Consider the following 16,894-nt stretch of genomic DNA (forward strand, 5'->3'; position numbering starts at 1 on the left):
AGAAAAAAATTCTACGGTGGCCTAATTTAAATTACAGCAGGTCCGTGGGTGGAAAGAAGAGAGGAAAGGCTAATCAGTTAATAGCTGCAGGCCAAAACCCACACAAGATGACTTCCATTTCTGAGTGTATGTTGAAAATTAGAATTAACACCCTGGTGGCTATTTCCACAATTATTTAAAGAGGACAGCCAGGCACCACCCACCACTAGGTACCCTCCGCTTCTTGCTTACATGTGAACTTTACAGACTTGCCTACCACCAATCCAAAAAGAGCAAACACGTCTTCCTTATGGTCTATGTACTTACCCCAGAACTAGCCCACTTCACCTTCTCTCGCCCCCTTTATCTACAGCCAGCGTAAATTCAACTTACATTTTCCTTCCCCAAATTCATTGTGCGAAACAGCCCCTTCAAACCCAGGATGGTGGTCACACTGTCTTTCTTCTCCATCTAGCACTGCTACAAGTGGTGTAGACTGCTTACCCCAGCACCTGTTCCTTTTCCTGGCTAGTGTGTGGCTCAAGCTTTTGACTGTGAACATTTTCATTTAACAGAACCGTAACATTGGAAACACAGAGAAGGAAACGGCTTCATAGTGAACAGTATCTCCCTACTGATATTAATGCAAAAGTTGAATGTGGATGTTCAACAATTGGAATCAACCTGCCAACAGAGCAAGAAAAATTTGATTATCAAATGAACAAAAATGTGATCAACCTTGACAGTGTCAAACTAACACTACAGTCAACCCAAGATGGGAGGTAGAAAGGAGACTAGGGAAGAAAAGGTAGGAGATGGGTGAGAAAGGGGAAGGACATGATTACAGCTTTTCATTAGAAGTGCTTTGATCTACAGGTGTTATTTTGAGTGAAATAAGAATTGTAAAAAGGCAAATTACCAGTGGCAAATGCTACGAAGAGGTCAAGTGAAAAAGAGCTAGTTTTGGCTAGAAAGGGCCATTTCATTAGAACACTGGAATGGAAACCGGAGTGCAAGTGGGCTGGGGAATGAAAGGGAAATGAAGACCCACAGAGGACAATTACACCCAGCAGAACTCTAAGGATGGGAGGGAAGAAGAGGAAGGAAGCTAACAAGAGAGACTAAAAGGAAAGGGAAGGTTGCTGTTGCTATTTTATGTATATGGAAAAAAAGCTTAAGCCTGCTTTTAATTTGATCAAGGTGGAAAAGTGATAACAGGTGGTGAAATACAGAGTACAGGGCACATAATCACCCTTGTCTGGAAGAAAGGATAACTATTATTTAGAAATAAGAAACGAGGTAGGGGTGGACTGGGATGGCAGGCAGGAAGCTGGTGAGACCAGCTAACAGCAGGATCAGAGAGAGCTTCTGTCCCCGAATGAGGTATATTTTGACCATCTCAGTCCTCTGCAAGTTCATTTGGAAAACAATCAGATAGGAGAAATTTTAAAACATAAAAATTAGCTGAGATTAAAGTTGCAGAGCATGCCACCCAAACCTGAGTGATCAATGTTAAAATGTATGTGCCAAAATCAGTACTTTAAATTTGGGGGTAACATCTAATTACACTCTCTGAATTACGAATTATGATCACTACACTCAGCATCATAATGCTAGAATTACTTTTTTAACTGTGTTCTTTCTAATTAACCTAATATGATAGGTCATTTGGCTACCAAATATTACGAATAGAAGTTGATGTTTATGACAAATTTTAGAAATGTACTTTGAGTAACTAGTACTTTTTGAAATGAATATGCAAATTAGCAGATAAATTGGCTGACTTTCTTTCAGACTGTGGATGCCTTAGCAAAATTTACCCATGCTTTTTGCTTCCTTAAAATTTTTGTTAATGACCTTCCAGTCTAAAGTGGTTCTTTGTCGATGTATTTATGCTGCTGAAAGCGTTGTGTTACTCCATGCCAGACCTGCCTTAAGTAATCTGGAGCCTATAGATTTTAATATAATAAAGACATGTTTTTCCTCCAAAGATTTTATTTCAAATCAAGATATAACTAAAGCCATAATTTTGGGACTGCGAAAATAGGTAACCTTATTAAAAAGAAAAGGACAGCTCAGGGTATTTTGAAGCAGAATGACCGGTTTAAGAAGTTCTGGAAATAAAAATAAATCTGTGGCAATGACAGATACACATGGGTACTGCTAAGGCGGCCCCAGCTGGGGAACACCAGCATGCCAGGGAAAGTTTCCATTGTTCCTGGAACATGATACAATCCGGACTTCAGTGTAACACTGTTCAAACCAGACTGCGGAGTGTTTACAATACCCTGGGCAATTTGAAACTTTGTGATTTCAACAGTGGCATCAACTCACTAGAATGTTTTGGGTAATGTGATCACAGTGATTTAGCACATCCCAAATCGCAGTGATGTATTCCTAGCTACCACCACTGACCCCCTTTATCTCACACATAACTGAAATAATGAATTGCAGTCTTGGAACAACTCTATATTAAAAATTACAAAGAAGGTTTTTAAAGTGGAAATAAAACTTTACTTTCATCATCTCATCAACCCACCTTCTTCTATTAGTCTACAACCATTGCCATTCTGCCTATTCCAGAATAAGCCTTACTCATTGGTCTTACTCTTGCCTTTGGTAGCCTTTCTTAATCACTGCCTGTTTTGTGTGTGTTTTTTCAGTTGATTTTCTTATTTTTAAATTACAGTTGACATTTTATATTAATTTAATATAAAATATATATTAATTTCAGCCAAAACCGGTTTGGCTCAGTGGATAGAGCGTCGGCCTGCGGACTAAAAGGTCCCAGGTTCAATTCCGGTCAAGGGTATGTACCTTGGTTGCGGGCACATCCCCAGTGGGGAGTGTGCAGAAGGCAGCTGATCGATGTTTCTCTCCCATCGATGTTTCTAACTCTCTCTCCCTCTCCCTTCCTCTCTGTAAAAAATCAATAAAATATATATTTAAAAAATAAATAAAATATATATTAATTTCAGGTGTACAACATAGTGGTTAGACATTTATATACCTTAAAAAGTGATCCCCCAGATAAATCTTATACTCACCTGACACCATGTATAGTTATTACAATATTACTATGTTCTCTATGCTGTACTTAACATCCCCATGACTATTTTGTAACTTCCAATTTGTACTTCTTAATCCCTTCACCTTTATCACCCAGCTCCCCAACCCTGCCCACCCATCTGGCAACCATAAGCTTGTTCTCTGTATCTATGAGTTTGTTTTTGTCTTGTTTGTTTTTTTAGATTCCACATATAAATGAAATCATACAGTACTTGTCTTTCTCTGCCTGACTTATTTCCCTTAACCTTTATCTTCTAGGTCCATCTATGTTGTCACAAATAGTAAGACTTCATTCTTTTTCATGGCTAAGTAATATTCCATATACCACATCTTCTTTATCCATTTGTCTTTTGACTGGAACATTTAATCCATTTATATATAAAGAAATTATAAATAGGTATGTAGTTACTGCCATTTTTTGTTTTAATTGTGTGGGTTTTTTTTATTGATTTTACAGAGAGAGGAAGGGAGAGGGATAGAGAGATAGAAACATCAATGAGAGAGAAATTTGATCGGCTGCCTCATATCTGACCCCTACTAAGGATCAAGCCTGCAACCCGGGCATGTGCCCTGACCAGGAATCCAATCAGGGACCTCTTGGTTCATAGGTCGATGCTCAACACTGAGCAACACCAGCCAGGCTGTTTTAATTGTTTTTGAGGTTCTTTGATATTCCTCTCTTATTATCTTACACTCTTCTTTTGTATGTTGATGACTTTCAGTAGTATTGTATTTGGATTCCTTCCTCTTTATTCCTTGTATATCTCTTTTTTTTTTTTAATATATTTTATTGATTTTTTACAGAGAGGAAGGGAGAGGAATAGAGAGTTAGAAACATCGATCAGCTGCCTCCTGCACATCCCCTACTGGGGATATGCCCACAACCAAGGTACATGCCCTTGACCGGAATCGAACCTGGGACCCTTTAGTCTACAGGCCGACGCTCTATCCACTGAGCCAAACCGGTTAGGGCCCTTGTATATCTCTTGTAGATGTTTGCTTTGTGGTTACCATGTGATTCATATGTACCATGCTATGCTTATAGCAGTTTATTTTAAGTTGATGGTTGTTCAATTCAAATACATTCCATAATCACTACCATATTTACTTACTCCATATTTATGTTTTTGTCATTATTTTTTACTTCTTTTGTGTATATGTTTTGAGTATCCTTTAATTTACTATTTTAATTACACATTATCTTCCTACATTTTTTACCTTTTAACTTTTGCACTAGCTTTAGTGTTGGTTGATCAAGTGCTTTTTATTATGTGTGTGCCTTTGTTAGTGAGAATTCTTTTTTCTTTGTGATATTTTCTCATTCATATTTTTTTCTGATTCTTAAAAGAACTAATTAGAAGTGAAGAATAAGCCAAAACTGGTTTGGCTCAGTGGATAGAGCGTCGGCCTGCAGACTGAAAGGTCCCAGGTTCGATTCCGGTCAAGGGCATGTACATTGGTTGCGGGCACATCCCCGGTAGGGGGTGTGCAGGAGGCAGCTGGTCGATGTTTCTCTCTCATCGATGTTTCTAGCTCTCTCTCCCTCTCCCTTCCTCTCTGTAAAAAATCAATAAAATATATTTAAAAAAAAAAAAAGAAGTGAAGAATACAACTGAAATGAAGTATACATTAGATGGAATCAACAGCCAATTAGAAGGCGCAGAGGATCAAAAGAAAAAGAAGTGAAGAATACAACTGAAATGAAGTATACATTAGATGGAATCAACAGCCAATTAGAAGGCGCAGAGGATCAAAAAAAAAAGAAGTGAAGAATACAACTGAAATGAAGTATACATTAGATGGAATCAACAGCCAATTAGAAGGCGCAGAGGATCAAATCAGTAATTTGGAAGGCAAGATAGCAGAAATCATCCAATAAGAAGAGCAAAAAGAAAGAAGAATCCAAAAAATGAAGATACTTTAAGTGACTTCTGGGACACCATCAAATATAACAACATTCAAATCAAAGGGGTACCAGAAGGAGAAGAGAGACAACAAGGAACTGAAATCCTATTTTTAAAAATAATAGGACAGAAAACTTCCCTGACTTGGTAAAGGAAATAGACACAGAAGTCCAAGAAGCATAGAGTGTCCCAAACAAGAAACTCAAAGAGGTCCACACCAAGACACACTATAAATAAAATGTCAAAGTTTAAAGACAAAGGAGAATCCTAAAGCAGCAAAAGGAAAAGCAGTTAGTTATCTACACGAGAGCTCTCATGAGACTGTCAACTGATTTCTCTGCAGCAACTTTACAGAACAGAAGGGATTGGCACAAAATATTCAAAGTGATGAAAAGCAATGACCTACAACCAAAATTACTTTTCCCACCAAAGCTATCATTTAGAATCAAATGACAGATAAAGAGCTTCCCAGACAAAAAAAAGCTGAAGGAGTTCATCACCACCAAACCAGTATTACAAGAAATGTTAAATGGGACCTTTAAAAATCACTGCCAGTTTGTCGTGCCCTTTGTGTAGCCTTTGACGCATCTTTCCAGCTAACATTTCTATGTTTTCCTTCTACGTTTATTCACCCGTGCTCTGTTTATTATTCTGATTCTCTTTGATCCACATTCTCTCATCTTGAGCATTTTTGTCTTGTTGAAATCCAGATCTCACTTCTAAGATTAGCTTTCTTCTCTGCTCTCCTAATGAAATTGCTCTGTACTTTTATATATTAACTGCTTGCCTTGTTTCTCTGTAAAAAAAATATTTCCCTCTTTAAGAAATACCAATAATATTGGTTTCTTTCAAATCTTTGCTTCTACGCTTAGAAACATGCTAGTATTACACCCAAACTTTTCATTTTCTATTAAATTCTACTTTCTTAAGACCCACTTGCTACTTCTTTACTCTATATTTACTCTAGTTCTTGGCTGCTTAAATTGTCCCCTATGATAGTCTGTCCTTTCTCTTCCAACTTTTCCACTTAATAATTCTGATTATTGAGAAATTTACCAAATTTTACTTCCTTTTTCTTATATTTTCTAATTTATGTACTCACTGTATGACTGACAGAGCTGCAATTACATATAATCACTAATGTTGTCAACTAAAAAGTTCAGAGCACAATACACAAATATAGACTAAATTTAAAAAAACTAAATAAATGCTGATTCTGTTTATCAACTTTAAACCTTATAATTCAATGACCCTGCTCAAACTGAACTCTCTCTATGCATAACCAGAAGCATCCATCACTATCTATAGCGATACAAAATGATATTAGGAGGGGGATAAAGGCAGGAGGTATAGGTATAATCCATGCACACATATTAAATTACACATTGCCCAAGAGTTTTCCCTCATAAAAGTGAACAAGTCTTCTTTAAAGACTTGGGTTTTGCTTCCAAGTTAATGATTTAGTAGGGACTTTTACAGCTAAAAATCAAAAGTTTAAAACCCAGGTTTGATTTTTCAAAGTAAGTCTTAGGCTATAAAACTGAACATTCCCCCAGAATGAACGAAGAGGAAAACTAACACTGAGTTTTAGGTTTTAGATGGATCATCCTAACAGACTCCACTTGAATGATAAAACAGGCAAAGGAAGACCCTGTATCAAATCAAGGTGGTGGGAAGTGGTACACAGAGGGAATGAGAGCAGGGATTGGGGCAAAGGGAAAAAATCCTATATAATAAAACCCTAATATGCAAATCAACTGAAAGGTGGAACAACTGGTTGCTATGACGCACACTGACCACCAGGGGGAAGACGCTCAACGCAGGAGCTGCCCCCAGTGGTCAGTGCGCTCCCACAGGGTGACCGCCGCTCAGCCAGAAGCCGGGCTCACAGCTGGTGAGTGCAGCGGCAGTGGCGGGAACCTCTCCCACTTCTGCGGCAGCGCTAAGGACCCCTCAGAGGACATCCCCTGAGGGGTCCCGGACTGCGAGAGGGTGCAGGCCAGGCTGAGGGACCCGCCCTCAGTGCATGAATGTTGTGCACCAGGCCTGCAGTATAATAATAAAACCAGAAGATGCCTTTTTGAACCAATGATGACATGTGCCAAGATCTGAGAAATCTAATTAACTCAACTCTGCACCAGTGGGAAAAACAAACCCAAACAAAGAGAACTCCAGGGAAGTAACATATTATCCCAGAGAAAACAACACACCATCAAAATAGTGATGCAGTCACAAGGTGATACAATCATCAGTCTTTAGGATCAAAACAAAACAAAGGCTTACAGGCAGAGTAAAAAAAACTTGAAGTTGGAAAAAGTTACAGTGGCACAATAGAAAAAAATGCCTGTGTAAGTCATCTTTCTACCATATGGACTTATTACTGCAAACATTCATGGAGAGAACAAATAGTCAAATCAGTGATGACCCAGAAGACATCTTTCCATTCAGTGGCATTTGGCCTCAATTGCCTCAGGTCTCTTTTCTCCAACAAAGGAAATTGTATTATTTAAACAGGTAACAATCTAGAATAGAAAGAGATATTGTACCCTCCCTTTCTAGCCTAAATTTAATTTTCTATTTGTCCTTTAAAACCGTCTTTTCCACTAGCTATGCTACATGGAGGTGAAAGCTTTAAATCTTAGAAATGATTATCAGTTCACGCTGACAGGCTAAAGGAAATCAGAGTATGCTCCTTACCAATGAAGGGTAAGGCTCAAGACTCAAACGTCATTTTATTCTCACTACAGAAGATACCTATGTTGTCCTCAGCAGTGACAGGATTTATAAGAAGAGTCAGAGGTTAAAAAGGAAAAGCGGAAGATTCGCAGAGATAAGCTTGAACCAATGCAAATTGTACTAGCTGGGAGAGAATATTTATAAGACGAATTCTTCCAAGCAAGTTTGACACCAAACTGAGTTTGGTACATCATGTAACAAATATCTGTTCTCCCTGGGATCACAGGTTTGTTTACCAACATAGACGGCATGGTGCACATTTGCTTACGACAGGCAAGCCATCAAACACCACACAGCTACGTATAGGAGGCTTAAGATCCCATTTTATGAAAAAAACAATGCTTTCTTTCAAAGTAGGAACGTTATACTTTTAGTCAAACTTAGTTGTTCACTAAGCCATCTTGATCAACTCTGAAATGGGCACAGCCCTAAGATGCTCGCCCACTAAACGCCTGATTTTCTTTTCTTCCCTTACCTGATAATGAGCCTGGGCTTGCTGCGCTGAGTTCAAGGTGACATTGCAGAGTTTGCAGTAAAGGGGCTTACACAGATCCTCCAGGGTAGAGTCCTGCTCCCCTGCCTTGGGTAACTCTTCTTCCCCGGCCAGAGGTAAGGCAGCCTCCTGCACAAAAGGCCGCTGCGGTGGATGCTGCAAGGTTCCTGGAGACCTGGCGGCCACTGACATAGGAGGAGAGGATGAGGGCCGTTTAGGCAGAGGGAGCCCGGCGTGTTGCAAGAGGATCATTGGGTAGAAAAGCCTTGGGCATAATCCAATGTGCGCGGAGAAGTTACGTCTTCACATCTGCATCAAAAGAAAAAGCATACTCACTTAAAAAAAAGAGCACTATGACATGTAAAGGACCACACCACCTGCCCCCTTCCTCTCCTTCTCTAACCCTTCTCGGCGTTACCCCTAACTGCCTCATCCAGCAGACTTCCCTTCTGTTAATCCCCATTGACACGACGCTCCTCCACGGAACACAGGTTTACAGATTTGTCTTTGTTTTGCTTGGCACAGCTCCAACTGCGGTCCCTCTGGCCCTTGAACATTAATAGCATTGCATCCATGACTAATTAAATCTAAACATCACATGGCTGATATGGACATCAAAGGTCACCTAGTCCAGACCCCTTCCCTCAGGCACACTTACCCTTAAACACTCTTGATAATCACGCACAGACAAAATTCCACCAGCTAAGAACCTGAGCAAATGTCTACTTTCCATCCAAACTGGTCTTTCATCCAAATTACATATATATATAAAAAAAAATAATGAAATAAAGAGTCCTTAAAGCACCTCTAGAACTAGCTAAAATACCAAGGAACTCTAGGAATAACTCGGAGTTACCATGTGACAAAAATAAATAAAAGTGTACCTTCTGGGGGAAAAAGTGTACCTTCTGATCAACTATTAATACTTAAAGGGTTGAGCCAATGACTCCTCGCAGCAGAGGCTGCAGACAGCCTGTAGGGCATGCAGCCACAGATATGCTCTGCTTGGAATATACACTGTTTCGTTTTGCTTTCATTTTTTAAATTGAATTAGTCATCAACATTTTAAAAAAAAATCAAGATACTCATGGCTTCTCTCTCTCTCTTTTTTCTTTCTCTTTTTCTTTTTTTTTTTTTTTTTTTTTTTTGAGAGGAAGGGAGAGGGAGAGAGAAACATTGATGTGAGAGAGGAACATCGATGGGTTGCCTCCCAACGCACCCCAACAAAGATTAAACCCACAACCTGCCTGTGTGCCCTGACTGGGAATCCAACCCGCCACCCTTCGGTGCACAAGACGACGCTCCAACCAACTGTGAGCCACACTGGCTAGGGCAGTGGCTTCTCTTGATAAAAGGACAATTTGGCAACACTTGGCACATGGTCCTACCTGGGCAACAACAGCTACTAGTGCTGAAAGTACAGTGTCCCTGGCAGCCACGCCTGCCTTCTCCAGGCCACCTCAGCCCCCACTGAGCCTGCTGCCTATACTCATGTTACTTGCCTGCCCCTGGAGGCCCTTGAATTTAGACCTCACTTCATATAGCCTTACCCTACATTCATAAGTCCCCTCTGAGAATGTTTTCTCTCCCCCTATCGGTAAATTACCTGCATAAAATAATGTATCAAGTAAAGGTGCAATAAAGTAATGGAACACACTACCACAGCCCCAATATAATTCCGGTTCCCCGGTCTTTCAGTTATTGCTTTTCCCCTTCTTATTAAATAACTGATAGTCTCTATTCTGTTTCCCTCAGCAAAGGCTCAATATGTTCCAATCCCTCTTCAAATTTATCCATGATTTCTCTTGCCTCCTACCCAGATGGCATCTTCTAATCCTGAGTATCTCAAAATAACCTACAGTACACACTTTGAGTTTCCATGATTCTAATCCAAATTAAAAATCTTTATTTCAAAATTCACTATTCCTTCCACTCTCTATTATTAAAAATCTCTTTTCTTGGTCAATAGAATATGGCTATTTTAAACTGCTGAAATTTGCCAGCTACTATAGAAGTGTGTACATTTTATGATAATGACAGATCTATGAAAATTAACTAAGTTTTGAAAAGTTAAAAGTCTCTATTAGCATATTTAATAAGTATACACACGTGGAAACTGCAATCAAGTAAAAACCTTTTACTAAAGTCAGGGTCTTGAGGCAGCAAAGAATATCAATGCAATGGGGAAAGAATGTACTTAAGAGCAAAGTACATAAATTATTAGTCACTAGAGGCCTAGTGCACGAAATTCATGCACCGGGGGGTGGGGTGTCCCTCAGCCCAGCCTGCACCCTTTCCAATTCGGGAGCCATTGAGGGATGTCCAACTGCCCGTTTAGGCCCGATCCCTCACAATCCAGGATTGCTGGCTCCCAACTGCTCGCCTGCCTGCCTTCCTGATTGCCCCAACTGCTTCTGCCTGCCAGCCTGATCGACCTCTAACCACTCCCCTGCCAGCCTGATTGATGCCTAACTGCTCCCCTACCAGCCCGATTGCCCCTAACTGCCTTCCCCTGCAGGCCTGGTCCCCCCCCAACTGCTCTCCCCTGCAGGACTGGGTCCCCCCCAACTGCCCTTCCCTGCAGGCCCGGTCGCCCCCAACTTCCCTCCTCTGCCGACCTGGTCACCCCTAACTGCCCTCCCCTGCAGGCTTGATCACCCCCAACTGCCCTCCCTTGCAGGCCTGGTCCCTCCCAACTACCCTCCCCTGCTGGCCAACTTGTGGCAGCCATCTTGTGTGTTGGAGTGATGGTCAATTTGCATATTACTCTTTTATTAGATAGGATTATTAGATAGGATAGAGGCCTGGTGCACAGGTGGGGGCCAGCTGGTTTGCCCTGAAGGGTGTCCCGGATCAGGGTGGGGGTTCCCTTGGGACGTGGGGTGGACTGGGAGAGGGGCCTGTGGGAGTTTGCAGGCCGGCCATGCCCCCCGGTGACCCAAGCGGAGGCCCTGGTATCTGGGATTTATTTATCTTCTATAATTGAAACTTTGTAGCCTTGAGTGGAGGCCTAGGCCGGCCAGGGTGTGCGGAAAGTTTGGCTTCCTCCATCGCCGGGGGCAACTCAAGCCTCCTGCTCTCTCCAGCTCCGTGGCTGCCGCCATTTTTGTTGGGATTTATTTATCTTCTATAATTGAAACTTTGTAGCCTTGAGTGGAGGCCTAGGCCTGCCAGGGTGTGTGGAAAGTTTGGCTTCTTCCATTGCCAGGGAAACCCAAGCCTCCTGCTCGCTCTGTGGCCGCAGCCATCTTGGTTGGGTTAATTTGCATACTCGCTCATGATTGGCTGGTGGGCATGGCTTATGGATGTAGCAGAGTGATGGTTAATTTGCATATTACTCTTTTATTAGATAGGATAGTATTTAACAATATTTCTCATTAATCATAACATTTAGAAAAACAATGATGTTATTTTATTCTTAAGCAGAAATATGCTGTCCATATCTCTAGGAACATAAAGAAAAGCAATACAGCCCTGGCTGGTTTGGCTCAATGAATAGAGTGTCAGCCCACAGACTGAAGGGTCCCGGGTTGGATTCTGGTCAAGGGCATGTAACTCGGTTGCAAGCTCAATCCCCAGCCCCCACCTGGGTGCCTACAGGAGGCAACCAATCAATGTTTTTCTCACATCGGTGTTTCTCTCAGTCTCTCCCCCTCCCTTCCATTCTCTCTAAAAATAATCAATGGAAAAATATCCTCAGGTAAGGATTACCAGTACAGAGACACAGTAATACCAAATTGCCATAAACAAGTTCCCAGTTCAGAAGAGAAATGGTGAAGGAGGGTGTCAAAACATCTGGATAAAGGAAATCAGCAATATAAACAGAAAAGCAAATGCTATAAATTGTTTAGACATGTCTGGACTTGTTTTATGGACACTCACTCCCACTTGAGGAAATTTGGGCACATGTCTCCTAGTGCTGCCTAACAGATTTCTATCAAAGGCCCTTCTCAAAGCACAGAGGTACAAGAGACCCGTTTCCAGCGCTGATAAAAATCTCCCGAGTTAAATGCTCACCAAATATAGACTTACCCCGTTATCACATTTTATCTTTATAATGTTCAAAGAATAGCTATTATTTAACCAAAATTATTTTTGTAGTAGTCAACAATCAAAATGATAATGTCAACTTCCAAACAGAATGCATGACAGTTACATCAAGTGTTACTACATTGGCAAACAGAAATTAACATAAAGTATAAATCTAAAAGAAATAAAAGCATGCCTTCGGTGAAAGCATGAATGGTGGATTATAGAGAGACCAAAGCTACTGCATTCTATTAAAAGAAACCAACTTGGTGGCTGATGTAAATAAAATATTCCTCAGATCACAAAAGCCATCCAATGTGATGCTTAAGGTGGCATAAATGAAGGGTTTATGGCAGTTAATGTCCCGCTTTGGAAGGGGGTATGGAGACAATAAAGAAAAATCAAAGCTTCCGGGTGGACCCAGGTTAAAGAAAGGGAATGAATGATCATATAACAGTTTTCATGACTGGACTGGGGCCTACTCTCCACGGACTGTTTCAAAGCCAATCATTTTCTTGTTTCGAGAAAGCTACGGAGGAAAGACCACCGTGTAAAGGAACAGGTTCCTGAAACCTCAGCAACCTAGGAAAGTCTCTAATTGGGAATCCTGGACCTGCGGAAAAGGCGGTGAGCATTATTTGGAGGTCAGCAGAACGCAGCCGGGACTGGGAGAAAAACAGAAAAATAACCAGCGGAGGCAAGGTGCATCCTATTAGGAAGACTCAAAGGAACGCAAGAATCTGGGAGAGAAGAGGCCTTGGTGAACGGGCGAGCCTCCGCCAGTCTCAGCAGTGACGGTGCCTAATCCTAGGGCCCCATTTGCACATTTGAGTCAAAGCTACATACGCTTCAGCATCGCCCACCTATACCTTCCATCCCTACCGCGCATGCAGGCACCCGAGCGCGCACACACGCACCTCAATCCCGTCAAGGATGCCATCACGAAAGATGGAATCCCGGTCTCCCACGAGGCGGGGGCCGGCGCGAGAGCCAGGCGGCTGCACGCCCCGCTCCTCCAAACAGAGCACGTGAGAGGCTCAAAAACAACCCAAATAAATAAAAGCAGCGCACGCCCCTCACGTGGCGGGCAGGTGGAAAGCCCGCAGCCCCCAGGAGCCCGAGTCCCCCGGCTCCTGGGGTCGTCCGGATTGCCCGCACTCACCGGAACCTCCGGGACGCGCCGAGAGTCTGGGCGCCGCGTCCGCCCGGGTCGCCCGCCGCCGTCCCCGCTGCGCGCCCGGCCGGCCAGGCTCAACCCCGCCTCCCGCCGCACAACTTTCTCAGCTGGCCCCGCCGAGCCCTCTCCGCGGCTGAGGGCTGACTCAAAAGTCAGTCCAACCGGACCCACAGGGAAACAGCTGCAGGAAGTGACTGCGGAACCGGGAGGCGGCGGAGGAGGAGACTGAAGGCGCCGGCCCGGCGTCGCCACTGCGCATGTGCCCGGCGGAGCAAGGCGGCCGCGGCTCCAGACACCGAGGTGCACGGGGTGGGAGGTGGACCGGTGCACCCAGGAGCACTGGGCGGGAGTGGGGAACAAAGGCGGGAGCCAGGAGGGAGCCATGCCCCACCGTCGATCATCTTAGACCCTGGAAAGTTGATTCCGATCCGAAGCCGGGGCACAGCTTTTGCACCATTCATCTACTGTCATTGAGATGCTAAGCGCTTTCATTCCAGCTGCGCCCTCAGTCTGTGGGCTGCGGGCTAAAGAGGCTGAGTGGAGCTGCCAAAGGTCCAGGACCCTTTAAACTACAACAACAGAACCTTTAAACTGCACCCCTCCCCAGGATGGAGGAAGAAGAGCGTGGCTGCGGACTCAGGGGTCTCAGTCACACAAGAGCGCGCACACACACACACATACACTTGCCCGATCCCCTTACACTAGCATGGGCAAGAAATAGGAAGACTTTCTCCTGAGCCCTGGAGCCTGGTCTGCAAGACAGGAAAAATCAGTAAGAGACTGGCTAACGCTAGCATGTCACACGTTCTCATAGTCAACTTTGACGCCTTCAGGATTGATACTGAGATAGAAGCGGAGGAAATTCTAGCTCTAAAATTCTAATAATTTGTAAATGCTCCCATAGGAAGATTTGCTGGGGGGAGGGGGTTTATTGTGGTAAAATGTAATTCATCATTATCATTTTACGTGTATAGTTCAGTGTCAGTATGTTTACTTCGTTGTGTGCTTATTTTTTTAATCACTAGTAAAAATGTCAAGGAGATCTAAGTATAGCAAGATAGACCCTAGTAATAGGCAAACTGCAGGAAATGAAGGCTGTTTCTTTGTACGACTTCCCACAAACCAGATTGACTTTTCCAGAAATGACTTCATAAACACAGTGATTGTTTAGCAACCATACACACCCAGCTAGTGTCCACAGGCCATTTGGGGAGAGTAACCCATCGTGCCTAAGTAAAAAACAAAATTTTTCTCAATTGATTCTCCAACTGTTTATATATACAGACTTTAGTATCAAAATTAAAAATGGCCACATTGTTTCTTTAAAAAATAAATGCTGCCCATCTGGCATGACTCAGTGGTTGAGCACCGACCTATGAACCAGGTGGTCACGGTGTGATTTCCAGTGGGAATATGCCTGGTTGCTGGCTCAGTCCCCAGAGGGGCGTGTTGGAGGCAAACGATCAATGATTTGCTCTCATCGTTGATGTTTCTATCTCTCTCTCTCTCCCTCTCTGTTCCTCTCTAAAATCAATAAAAACATATTTTTTTAAAAATAAATGCTGTTGAAATCTACTCTCCCACCCTTTTTCTGCATGGTCTTTAGCCACTTCACAGTCCACACACTTTAACCACGACCACAAATGGGCTTGCCTTTCCAACCTGACCTCCCACCTGTCTCTTAGACATTGAACAAAACAGTCACATTTACTTACGGGGCTCCATCCATGCCAGTCACTCACCTGCCTCTGTGAGTTAGATCCATCTGCAGCAAAAGGCTTTGTCCCCATCCCTGCATTTCCAAATCCCACCTATCCTCCTAGATGATGACTCATCTGCCCTATAAACTCCTGGACTGTAGGAAGGATACATGTCTTGGAGTTTTCAAATTTTATGTTTCATTGTTTTATGCCATTTTGTATGTTAGTATAAAGATCTGAAATATTCACTGAGGCACCCCACCCTATAGCTCTGCACACACACATACACATTTCCATGTCCTCTACCCCTAGTCTTTCCTCCTCCCAGAGAGCTAGGGCATGGCCTTCCCTGCCTCAGGGAGAAAGAAGAATGCAGTTCTCAGAGGTTTGTTTAGTAGACATATGTAGCTCATGGCAGTGACAGCAGTCTCTAAGTCAGACATTTTGGTTTGGAATAGCTGACTTCATGAGTTTAGCTCCTAAAGAGCTGAAAGAAAAAAAGAAAGTAGACCACAAACAATGTATTAGTCGGTTTTGCTGTAAAAGTAAACAACTCTGAAATCTTATGGCCATGAAAGTTTATTTCTTGCTTGGATTCCATGCTCTGGGGCAGCTCGTGGGTCTTCTTATTCCAGGTCGCAGACTGAAGAAGCAGACGCTGTATGTGACTTGACAATTCTCCTGGCAGATGGGAAGAGCCAGAGAACTGTGGGAAATGTGAGGACTCCAAACTGCTTCTCCAATGGGTCATGGCATGCCCACTCAAATCCCATTCACCAAAGCCTTTCATATGGTCAAACCCCAAGTCAATGGAGAACTCTACTGCCTCTGTCGGCAAATCACATGGCAGTGAGCATGGATTATAATGTTTTTTCAGGGTGCTGATGGCGGTGGTGGGGTTAAATGTAAAACAATAATGTAGTCTGCCACAAACACAGGGGGACCAATTTTCTCACTCTAGAGGTATTGGCGTGTATCGCCAAGAAGAGCCTTGTACCACCCCCCACCCCCAGTCCATGGGATTAGCTTCTTTTGAAAGAAGCTATGGAGATAGAAATTTTAGAACCCCAGATGTGTTTTAAGATCTGAAGACAGAGTCCAGCTAATGAGACCCATGCACCAAGAGGACAAGGTTTGATTCTTGGTCAGGGCACATGCCCGGGTTTCGGGCTCCATCTCCAGTAGGGGATGTGCAGGAGGCAACTGATAGATGTTTTTCTCTCTCATCCATGTTTCTATCTCTCTCTCCCTCTCCCTTCCTCTCTACAAATCAATAAAAATAAAAGATCTGAAGACAGAGATCTAAGCTCTATCCCTAGGGTGACTAGGGAATCAGAAAAGCAACCAAGGTCCTAAGGTTTCTCTCTAATAAGCTAACATAGAGTAGAATGTTTACATAAAGTATTTGGGCATGAAGAGCCAGTGGAATATGCCGAAACCCATCCAAGATTTAATATTTATGGCATTAAAGACCATTCAAAGGGGCTGAGAGAGGACTGTAGAGGGTTGAAGGGCCTAGACATCAGAATAAGGAAGGACAGAGTTGAGTACATAGATCAGTGATCCAAACACAATGGAAACATGAACGCTAACTTCCGAGGCCAAAGCCAAGGGTGTTTGCATCTGAGAACCGGATATCTCCCCTGCACCTGCCTCCCCACCTCACCCTACCCTAATCCCACCCTAAAGGATTTAGAGGCTACCCTCTGAAGAACAGGGGGAGTCATGACAAAGTGATTATATTTAAATCAGAATTGATTTGGGGACAGGAGAGATTTGTGGGTAACAGAAGTGCATGTGGAATTGG

The 16,894-nt window shown here is 43.0% G+C and overlaps 1 protein-coding gene across 2 annotated transcripts in view; it reads right to left on the reverse strand.

The window, feature by feature from the left end:
* ZMAT3 (zinc finger matrin-type 3) overlaps nucleotides 1–13,602 on the reverse strand; it is a 38,648-nt gene extending 25,046 nt beyond the window's left edge. The window contains exons 1-2 of one of the 2 annotated variants that reach the window (XM_079761964.1): nucleotides 13,373–13,602; nucleotides 8,164–8,490 (exon numbers count right to left, since the gene is read on the reverse strand). In XM_079761964.1, the coding sequence (XP_079618090.1) occupies nucleotides 8,164–8,433 (270 nt within the window). In that variant the 5' untranslated portion in view covers nucleotides 8,434–8,490; nucleotides 13,373–13,602. The remainder of the gene's footprint in view (nucleotides 1–8,163; nucleotides 8,491–13,372) is intronic. The other variant, XM_079761965.1, reaches the window with a different exon arrangement.
* Between the last annotated feature and the right edge of the window lie 3,292 nt (nucleotides 13,603–16,894).

The sequence above is a fragment of the Cnephaeus nilssonii genome, assembly GCF_951640355.1.
Source record: "Cnephaeus nilssonii genome assembly, chromosome: 3".
NCBI classification, from domain to species: Eukaryota; Metazoa; Chordata; class Mammalia; order Chiroptera; family Vespertilionidae; genus Cnephaeus; species Cnephaeus nilssonii.